The sequence below is a fragment of the Syzygium oleosum genome, unplaced genomic scaffold, assembly GCF_021117445.2.
Source record: "Syzygium oleosum isolate NSW1041296 unplaced genomic scaffold, Sole_v2.1 Sole_v2.54, whole genome shotgun sequence".
NCBI classification, from domain to species: Eukaryota; Viridiplantae; Streptophyta; class Magnoliopsida; order Myrtales; family Myrtaceae; genus Syzygium; species Syzygium oleosum.
In genome coordinates this window covers 1,175,753-1,186,175 of record NW_026607538.1, presented here as the reverse complement: position 1 = coordinate 1,186,175, position 10,423 = coordinate 1,175,753, and the positions used below count along the sequence as shown (strand labels likewise).

Below are 10,423 nucleotides of genomic sequence, written 5' to 3'. Positions count from 1 at the left end.
GCCGCTTGCCCGGTCGCTCCCCGCCACGATCTCCTTCCACACCTCGTCCACCGTCGTCCCGACTCCGCGCCGCCCCGCCTCGGCAGCGGCACCCCGCCGTGGTTGAATAGCGAGGGGCCGGCAAGTGGCGGACCGTCGTCGGAGTAGATGTTCTTGAGGAGGTAGTCCATGGTGACAGCCGGAGCTATCGGCGGCGGCGGCGGCGGCGGCGGCGTGGCGCGTTGTGGTGGTCCCGGAGATTGGAGATCGGAGCGGAGAGGGAGGATGATATAGACGACCGGAGCCGCAGATCCCGATTCGCTCTCGACGACATCGTTGGGGTCATCACCTTCGACGTCGTTAATGTGGGACAGAGAGAAAGAGAGTGACAAAGAGCGAGAATTATGAAAAATGTGAACTTGGGAGATAGTGAGGAGAGAGAAAAAGTCAAATAAAAGAAGACAGATTGACACGTGGCACAACAGTGGACTTAACGATGTAGATCGGATGGAAATGCAACGGAGGGCAGATTTGGGAATCCATACAAAGTTGGAGGTTTTTTATGTAGCAAAAAAAAGTTTGGGGCAGATTTGGGTCTAGACTTAAAGTTTAGGATTTTTTAGGGAATTAGGCCTCTAAAAAAAGGCTATCGTGGACCTGCGCCATACACGTTTTTTTGCTCTGGTGCGATGGCTTTAGGGTTCTTCTTCACATGATGGCCGATGGGGGACCAACCCCATTAGCCTTATTTGTAGCATAAGAGAAGCTCCTCGCCCCGCAAATCCATGGTTGAAATTCCCTTTGAAAAATTCACATAGGACCATTCATTTGAGAAGGGAAAATGACGTAAATGATTCTCGAACTTTGGCCAGATGTGCAATGTCATTCCTGACTTTTAATTTGTTCAGTATGAATTTTGAACTTTTGATACTTGTATAATTTAGTCCCTAGACTATATAAAAATGTTACTATCGTCCCAAATGTGCAATGTGATCCCAAATGTGTAATATCGTCTATGAACTTTTAATTGATTTAATGTGGTTCTTGAACTAATGGAAGGAAAACGTTGGACATTTATATATAGTCCGGGGACTAGATTGAACATTTACCAAAGGTTCAGGGACTACACTGAATAAATTAAAAATTCGAGGATGACATCACCCGTTGGGCTAAACTTCACGGATCATATTGAACAAATCAAAAGTTCGAGGACGACATTGCACATTTGATCAAAATTCAAGGATCTTTTGTGTAATTATCCCATTTGAGAACTAGTAATTCCTTGTTTATATGCGATAGTTATAGAATTAGCATCTCTTTTCACGTGGGAAGACGGTTCACGTTGCGTTGCTAAATGGAGTGGAGAAATGGAGAAAATGATCGACAGTGAGGAAAACGGCATTGATAGAAAGCGAAAAGTTTGACACTTGACCTACTAGAATGTGAAAAGAAGCAATTATCTCCATTTACTCGTGCCTAAAAGCAAAATCAAATCTTATTTTTTAAGTAATTAGACTTGATGAAATTTCAAAAGGGGAGGTAGTGGCGTAAAACTAAAACCAAAGGGTGGGATCATCACATTCATATAGAAAGTTAATGATGGATTTCCTCTCCAAATCAAATTTCGTGGGAGATGAGGACTTATATTTATAGATGCAAAATGCACATATGTTGGCTAAGTGAAGATCAAGATCTTGTTATTACAAGAAAATTACCCAATCGATTTTAAATCTATTGTGCGAATGTCAATTCAATCATAAACTTTTTAATATTACCAATTTAATCATAAAATTTTGTGCAAAATTCCAATGTAACTCTTCCAATCAATTTTCGTGGGAAATCCCTGACGTGGCCGGGTATCCTACACGGCACAACGCTACATTAGCAATTTCTTGCAAAAATTGATCGAAATGACTATATTGGAATTTTGTGCAAAGATTTAGGACTAAATTGGCATCCGTGCAATAAGTTTAGGACTTAGTGGGTAATTTTCTCTTTTATTATAGATGTCTTTTGAAGTCTATTATTCCCTTCAAGCTCGCTATAAGTGATAACTCTATACAAATAGAGTTATTTTACCTACTTTAGGCAATAAATAATGCAATATTTATGAGAAAATATTTGGATTTCCTTCTATTTACTCAAATTTTCCTTGTTTATGCAGAATAATGAGACATGGAGAAAATAAGGAAAAAATGACAAAAAGAAGGAAAGGAATATGCTACCCAGAGAAAAGTTAGAATGTTGATACCAAATCGGAAATTCTACGATTTATTCCCTAGTTTAATGTGAAAAAGAAGCAAGTGCCTTGTGATAGGAGTCTTGGATATTATCCTACAAATAGGATAACTTTGAGAGCATAGGGGACAACTAGTTTTTTTTTTTATCATTTTTGTTTTCACTGTTCTTGGAGTTTTTCAAGTATTTTGAAGAGAAGACAAAAGGTAGTAACATAATTCTTGTTCTTTAATTCAAGATATTTGGTTTAATTTATATTCTCGTTTCTTCTTCTATTATGTTATAATTTTCTTTTGTTGGGGCTACGATGTAGCCTGACCATAATGATATGAATTTTATGCTTTTCATGCATTGCAAGTGATTTCATTCATGTGAGTTATATATTATTGTGCTTAATGCCTTAAAAGTGACTGGCCACCATTTGAATGATTCGATGTGCATGTTTGAGACTAAGAAGTGATAATATGCAATTGCTCCTTATAATATATAACCATGAATTAAATGTGGATAGAAGTATACCATGCTATTTGTGTAGCTTTCGGTGATAAGATGGTTCAGAAGATTCATTGTAAACCAGGAATATTCACATACTTTAATATACTTATGTTTATTTAAATTCACATAGAGATATAGTGGATTGATAGACTGAGTAGGTTTGCTATACCTAGAGATATGATAGCAAATAGACTAGGAAATTTCGCTATCACATGTTTGATATTATTCTTGTATGCATAATGATTTGAAATTCATATCTAGTGGTTATGGTGAAATCGAATGCTATAACATATTTTATTGGGTTAATACCACGAAAAATCCTAAACTGGTACACATGTGACAAATTTAGCCCAAACTAATTTTTTTTACAACGAAAAACCCCAAACTAGTACACCAAACTAATTTTTTTGACCATCAAAAACCCCAAACTGGTAATCCAATCACAAATCCACCCTTCATTAGCAGACTAGTTTGGGGTTTTTCATGGTATTTACCCTATGGACACGTCACCATGCCACGTCACCATGTGTCATCTACATTAGCAAATTTAACGGTAAAATTTGACGAAAATTAAGAGAAGGTAAATTTATCACAGGTGTACCATTTTAGGATTTTTCGTGGTAAAAAAATTAGTTTTGGGTAAAATTATCGCAGGTGTATGAGTTTGGGGTTTTTCGTGACTAAAAAATTAGTTTTGGGTAAATTTGTCACGGATGTACCAGTTTGGGATTTTTCGTGGTCAAAAAATTAGTTGGGGTAAATTAGTCGCGGGTATACTAGTTTGGAATTTTTGTGGTATTAACCCTATTTTATTTTATCGATTATCTGCCTTTAATTCCGAAATTTTGTTTCCAAGATTGTTAATTTTTATTTATTCTCAATTCTATTTTAATCTGCTAGATAAATTTTAGAATTAGTCCATTTTTAATATTTAATTTGTTTATTAATCATCAATCTCTGTAGGACGATACTCTTCTCATCATTGTATTACTTGTTCAACACGTTCGTTGACACGTTCAGAATTTTACGAACAACAAGATATGTTAGAACATGTAGACTATATTTGCTGTATTTTTGTAACGTGGAACACAACTTTAGATGCATAATTCAGAATCTTATCATTGATTTTCTTTTGGGGGCCATTTCTTTATGTTTGATTATTGAACCAAAGGTTCGTACCTCACATGCTTCAGGGGAAAAAAAGATTGCGGGAATCTCAAGATCTCCTAAAGCCGGGTTGACACTTATTCTCGGGTTTTAACTCTTTTGAAGCGTGATCATTCTCCTGGCCTTCAGACGCGACTTTTCCATAGTCGGAACAAAGAAAGAGGTTGGAATGGAATCGCGAAAACGTCTTTTACCTTTGCAGTGTGGCCGACCACCTCCCTCTCTCTTAGTGTCGTGTTTCTCCTTTTCCCTTCAGTATTCTCCTGCGAAAAGCCTCTCTTTTCCTTTGTTTAATATCGACGGTAACACTATAATACTTTTGTCAAAGCTGATGTAAAACTACAGCGACCATCGAGAAGCTGATCACTGTTGTGGTTGAACAACTCTTTAAACTTATCTGTCCTTGATGTAAAACTACAGCAACCATCAAGATAAGCCATTGACCTATGAGCTTTAAGGGAAAACAGTTGGGCACTCGACTTATCGAACGAATCATTCTGCAACGTCGATGGGTGTTTTGGGTTGGATACAAAGTGAAAGAGATGAAAGTGTTCATTGATCTGCACGGGGGGCCCTGCACGTGATGAGTGAAAGGATAACCTAACCCAACCATCTTTGCAACAACCCCTAGCTTTAATATTTCTTGGGTATCAACCAATCTTCATTGGCAAGTTATACCACATCACGAGAGACAAGACTAACCGACCCAGCCAATGGCTTGACAGGCGATGATTTAGAAATTCTGGAGTTGGATTTCCTCTGACGTAACCATTTTGAATGCTTGTTGCCCTAGAACATGCCTTTTTGCTTACGCATGGTGAAGACTTCTTAATTGGGTTTGGGGTAACTGCTTGCTTCTCTTCTCTTCTCTGTAAGGACCAAACTGTCTTTTATATGAGAAAACAGGCCAATCTTGAAAAGAAGAGAAATAACACCCATCCTATATGTGTGTGTGTGACCATTTCATAAATGAGAGAAGGGTCACACCTTTTCCTCATAGGATCTCAGTTAGGTCCCTTTTAAATGCTCTCCCCCCCACCCTCTCTCTCTCTCTCTCTCTCTCTCTCTCTCTCTAGCATACATAAACATGATCTATGGTGTGTGCCTCTTTCAACAGTTAAATCCTCGCTAACGTAGAAGAAGCGCGAGTATCATGATGGCGGAAAATATGGCAAGGAGAAGAAGTGCATTCGCTTTCGCTTTCATAAGGCTGGTGTCTTGTTTGATGGTATCGAGCGTATATGGAGAATATCCTCATTTGGGTCAGATTTTCAGAGGTCACTACGGCGAGCAAATGCAGAAAAGCCAAGAGTTCAAGGCATCGGTATTTCGGCGTGATTTGGTGTCTCTTGCAGCGTCCTCAGTCGCTCCCTCGACGCAGCCGGTATCAAATCTTTCTGTGAATTCATTCACTTTATTACATGTTTTTAGTGGAATGTAATTCTAAGAATGACGACAACAATGATGCAGGGGTCCTCAAGTCCAAGAGGATATTCGGTTACATCCTACGGCGCAGATCCAACAGGCAATACAGATAGCACAGACGCGTTTATGTCAGCATTAGCAGATGCGGTTCAAGCTTCAGGAGACGGTGTCTTGATGGAGGGGATTACTAATCTCGGAGGTGCTCAGATTAGCCTTGAAGGAGGGAATTACATGATTAGCCATCCCCTGCGTTTCCCAACAGCTGGTGTCGGAAATATCGTGGTATGGCTTCGAAAGATATTTCGAAAATTCCTAAGTTAATGCATAGGAGCAGTACCTTTTTTCGCTAATAATTAGGAGAAATTAGTACTTGACACACCAAATGCAACTAGTATTTTCAATCAGGTTATTGAACAAGTGAGGCTGATATTTGGTTTCTTAGATTAACTCTGTTCAATTTACTTGATAGATTCACGGAGGAACACTACATGCATCAGATGATTTCCCGACTGATGGGTATCTGATTGATCTATCAGCGCCTTCGTCAAGTAAATCTTCGTCGTCGTATAACTTTGAGTACGTAACTTTCAGAGACCTCATGCTGGACTCTAACTACAGGGGAGGCGGCATTTTGGTTCCGAATTCTCTTAGAACGAGCATCGATAACTGCTATATTGCCCATTTTACCAGCAACGGCATATTAGTTCAGGGCGGCCACGAGACCTACATCAGAAACTCCTTTTTAGGCCAACACATCACTGCAGGTGGAGATCCTGGAGAGCGTAACTTCTCTGGCACGGCCATTAACTTAATGGGCAACGATAATGCCGTGACCGACGTGGTTATTTTCTCAGCCGCCATCGGCATAATGGTGTCTGGTCAGGCTAATGTGATAACAGGGGTACATTGCTATAATAAAGCGACGGGCTTTGGTGGAACTGGGATCTATTTGAAGTCGCCCGGTAACACGCAAACCCGGATACTGAATTGTTACTTGGACTACACTGGAATAGTCTCCGAAGACCCAGTACAGATAGATATCTCCAATTGTTTCTTCCTCGGCGATGCCTACATAGTGTTGAAGTCGATAAACGGTGTTGCTAACGGAGTGAATATCAGGAACAACATGTTTAGCGGATCGAATAAAGGGATTGACATCCTCCAGCTGGATCAATCGAATGGTCCTTTTAAGGAAATTGACCAAGTTGTGATCGACGCAAACAATGCGAACGGGATGACTGTGAGATCTACAGTCGCTAGGGGTTCTGCACAAGGGAATGGGACCTCATGGACCGTCGATTTCAACTCGACTCTTTTGTTTCCGGATCTGATAAATTACATCCAGTATTCGTTGAGAGCGAGCGGCGGCTCTTTCCCAAACCATTGTGTGAGGAACGTGTCGAGGAATAGTGTGGTCGTCGAGTCTGATGTTGCTGTTTCCGCCAGTGTTTTTGTCATGGTAGAACAAGGCAAATAGCTACCAAGTTAACCTCATTGAATTCTTCGGTGTTAAATGGCCAAAAGGCAAAAAGAACAAAATTTCTATGTTTGTGACTCTCGTCGGAAGAGAACAAATTGGACCTGCCAACTGTGAATAGTCTCTGCAAGAGAAATGTCAATACATACAATCCAATTAATTTGGAACACTGTCAATTACAGTTTAGAAGAGTCGTGAATGTTGGTTATGTTCTCTCAAGTCCTGCAATGGAAAAGGAACTTTCAATTCCATACCAAATATGCGACTAAAGCTTACAGAGTTCGTTCCGTTAAAGTTGAAAAAATTGACTCCCAGAGCTTTCAAAAGCATCATGAATCTTGACGTTCAGATAATAAGCTAAGCTCAGCTAAATTGATCTAACTTTGAACTCGCCATGACAAAAACGTTGTCAAGCCCGGCACTAAGGCGACGTTCAAATAAAGTGTCCTATCAAGCAAAGAAAAGTGAAGGTGAAGTTTGACATTCATGCACAGTTTGGCCACTTTAAAGTCTGACTCTCGTTGTTTAATGCATACGGTCATCGTAATGCAAGTGTTCTTAATATCGAAACACACCCAGAACCCAGAAAGACCAGTTCAAGGTGAAAAACCAATCCACACCCGCATCTGTCTCGCTCCCGCCAGCTCTTGTTACTGGCTAGAGATATTGCAGCTTATGCATGCTTGTTTCGACGTGCACGTGCTGTCTGCGATTCGGTCGGTCAAACTCTACAGCCGACTGTTCTGTGCTCGTATATGTTTTCCAAACACGAGCAAATTCGTGGATGAACTGCCTCAAATTCTGAAATGGGGAGCAGAAAACTGGGGACATGAAGACATTGGAGAGGACAAATGAAAAGTCAAAACCATAGGGGGGAGCGTCTGCGTGGTTGAAACGTCGGTTCACACTCGCCACATCTCTAGAAGGTCGTCTTCTACACACGACAACGACCGCCACAGCTGTTATAAGTCGTGCTCTTGGAAAATTTACAAGACCGTCACCATCATTGATTTGCAGATTCTGAGAAGCAGGTTGCATTTAGATCATCAGGAAACCTCCTTCTTGGCAAAGGCTCAAGCGCTCATTGACTCGTGAGTCGTGCAGTTAGAGTTGGTGAAGACGTACGTAGCGGGTGACGCATTGATGTTGATGGCGGTCCAGTGAAACTCTGCTTGTTCTAGAGGTGGAATTGGAAAATGGAAGCTTCTCTATCCTGATAGTCTTCTGTTTTTTCCAGACGAAAGTAGTTGTGTTTGAATAGGGAGGGAAACGAGCTTTGTTGAGGTCAAATTCGTTTTATTAGAAATATTTGCAACAAGCCATTAATTTGAACTTAGGCAGCCTTTTTGTACTCGATCAAAGAATTCTATCATTCCGTACTCCAAAGTATGGACTTTTTATTGTGCTAGTAATTTTCAATAGGAGTGTGCATCGGTCCCGATTTAACTCAGGGACCAAATCAAACTAACCGATTATGAGTGGTTCCTGCAAAAATCGATCCAATTCGCAGTTCCACAAATTTGGAACCGGGAATAATCAATCCCGGGAATAATCGATCCGATTCTCTATTGTTAGGGAGGAACCATACTGACGAGACCGAATGGGAAGAATCGGTCTAGAGTATATACATTTTTTTTTATAGCAAAACCATAAAAAAAAAATTAATTGCCAATTCCAGGGTGGATAAGGTCGACTCCTGGTTCCACAAATTGGGAACCGACCATGCTCGATCCGCTTCCCAATTTCGAGGTAGGAACTGATCATCCCTCCTATTGAAGAACCGCTAGGAGAACGACAACCAAAAACTACTTTTTAAGATAAACAATTTTATGAAATCAAAGGTCCAAACCCACTATGTGAAAGAGCTGGCAAATGAGCCGTGCTTAGGGGTGAAAAGCCACTAGTAGGCGCAGCAATCAACTGGACATCTAAGGGTAAAACACTATTTCGGTATGGGTATTGATAGCGGTACCAAATTGAGATAGATTCCAAATACTAAATACGACCTCCAAAAAATAGGGGTCAATGTCGGCCTACGAAACGAAACTTTTATAGTTTGCAAATTGGCAATTGTTCTGACTAACTTATCAACTTTTATTTACTTTTCGTATACTAACTCTTGTATTATGTTAACTTATCGACTTTTAGTGTAAAACTCACCCATGGGTAGCTCAGTTGGTTAGGGCGTACTTGGGATTATGTGGTTAGGCGCACTGGTTCCAAGTTCGATTCCCCAGCTGAGCACTTGTGATTTAAGTGAGGGGCCATGGCGGTGGGTTGCTGTGCTAGTCTTTCCCGAGGAATAGTCGAGGTGCGCGCAAGCTGGCCCGGACACCTCGGTTACCAAAAAAAAAAAAAACTTTTAGTGTAAATGTCCACCTCGATGGCCGGCTACATTTCGTGTCACCAAAAAAACCACATTTGGATAGCCACAAGATACAAAATGTGGTTGCGCTCAAGTAAGATGAAACATAATGACATGTCGTGACTGGCGATCCATTTACGGAGAAACATGCGCAATGTCGTACGAGGGGCACTGTCGAGAAGTGGAATCCAAGTAGATCCAAAAATCAGGGTCACGCCCCATGCGTCCTTTCGTTTGCAAATGTCGTTTCACAATAATTTCATTTTGAAGGGGGAGAACCATTCATGTCCATAAAGATAAAGCTTGATCATCTCATTCTCGCTTAGGCTGACACGGGTATCGTGCGAGGGGGAAGTATGCCATATATTTGCATTTAGATGCACGGTTGATATGGTATGCTATTTCGACCTGAGGCTGGGCCGCGGCCTCCGGGGTCGCCATGCTAGAGGCCGTGTATTCTGCATTCTCTCTTCGTGGACAATAAGGGCTCGGCTGATGACGAGGAGGTGTGAGGGCGATGGTCACGCGATCAGGCGGCAGCACTACCACAGCAGGGGCGGCGACTCAATTGGATTTGCAGTAGAGGGGTCGGCAAAAGAGAAAGATAAATGTTCCGGACTAGTTTGATACTCAGAGTAAATTTCATCAAAACACAAGTTATTTTGATCGAACGGGTCATTCTGTTACTTTATAGTATGCCAATCCACATATATATCCTTTAGTTATATCGAGATCATAATTAATGGGAAAAAAAATCGATTTTCCCCACATGCTCTAGAAAAGAGAAGGGTGATTCAACCAATAAAACCAAAAAGTTCAGTGATTAAATGGCCCTCGGAACAACATTCTCTTTGCCAATTATTTGATGTTCCGACAACTTGAGGGAAATGACCCATTGAAAACCAATGCTATTCTACATGATCAAAGTCGGCATCAAATGAGAGATGTATAGAAAAGATGCCTATGTCCATCTCTCGTTCCAAGAACACCCAATGAAAATCAAAAGGGAGCAAAGTGGAATGATCAGATAAGCATATCCCCATGCCAACTTTTACAAGAGTACAACAAATGCTCAAGTGAACCTCATCTCCTCCCTTTATTTGCATGTACTATGTGTCCCCCTCCCACCCTTTCTCCCCATCTCTTCTCCCACACACAAGACATCCACAAACCCCCCTAGTTTAGTCTTCACATTGAACTCACCCATATGGATGAAACTTCACCCCCCTCTCCTAGCCCTAGCCCGACCCCGTCCGGGGACGGCCAGCTCGATGAGG

General features: G+C 41.1%; 1 protein-coding gene across 1 annotated transcript; it reads left to right on the top strand.

Annotated features, from left to right (window-relative positions):
• Nucleotides 1-4,377: 4,377 nt before the first annotated feature.
• On the top strand, nucleotides 4,378-6,993 carry LOC115686437 (polygalacturonase QRT3-like). The gene is made up of 3 exons (XM_030611736.2): nucleotides 4,378-5,263; nucleotides 5,350-5,586; nucleotides 5,774-6,993. Exons 1-3 carry the CDS (start codon nucleotides 5,033-5,035, stop codon nucleotides 6,779-6,781), a joined length of 1,476 nt encoding a protein of 491 aa, XP_030467596.1. The 5' UTR covers nucleotides 4,378-5,032; the 3' UTR covers nucleotides 6,782-6,993.
• The last annotated feature ends 3,430 nt before the right edge of the window (nucleotides 6,994-10,423 follow it).

Coding starts and splice junctions, on each gene's coding strand:
- LOC115686437 (XM_030611736.2), top strand. CDS start 5,033: ATGATGGCGGAAAATATGGCAAGGAGAAGAAGTGCATTCGCTTTCGCT. Junction 5,264..5,349: donor TCGCTCCCTCGACGCAGCCG/GTATCAAATCTT, acceptor ACAATGATGCAG/GGGTCCTCAAGTCCAAGAGG. Junction 5,587..5,773: donor CTGGTGTCGGAAATATCGTG/GTATGGCTTCGA, acceptor TTTACTTGATAG/ATTCACGGAGGAACACTACA.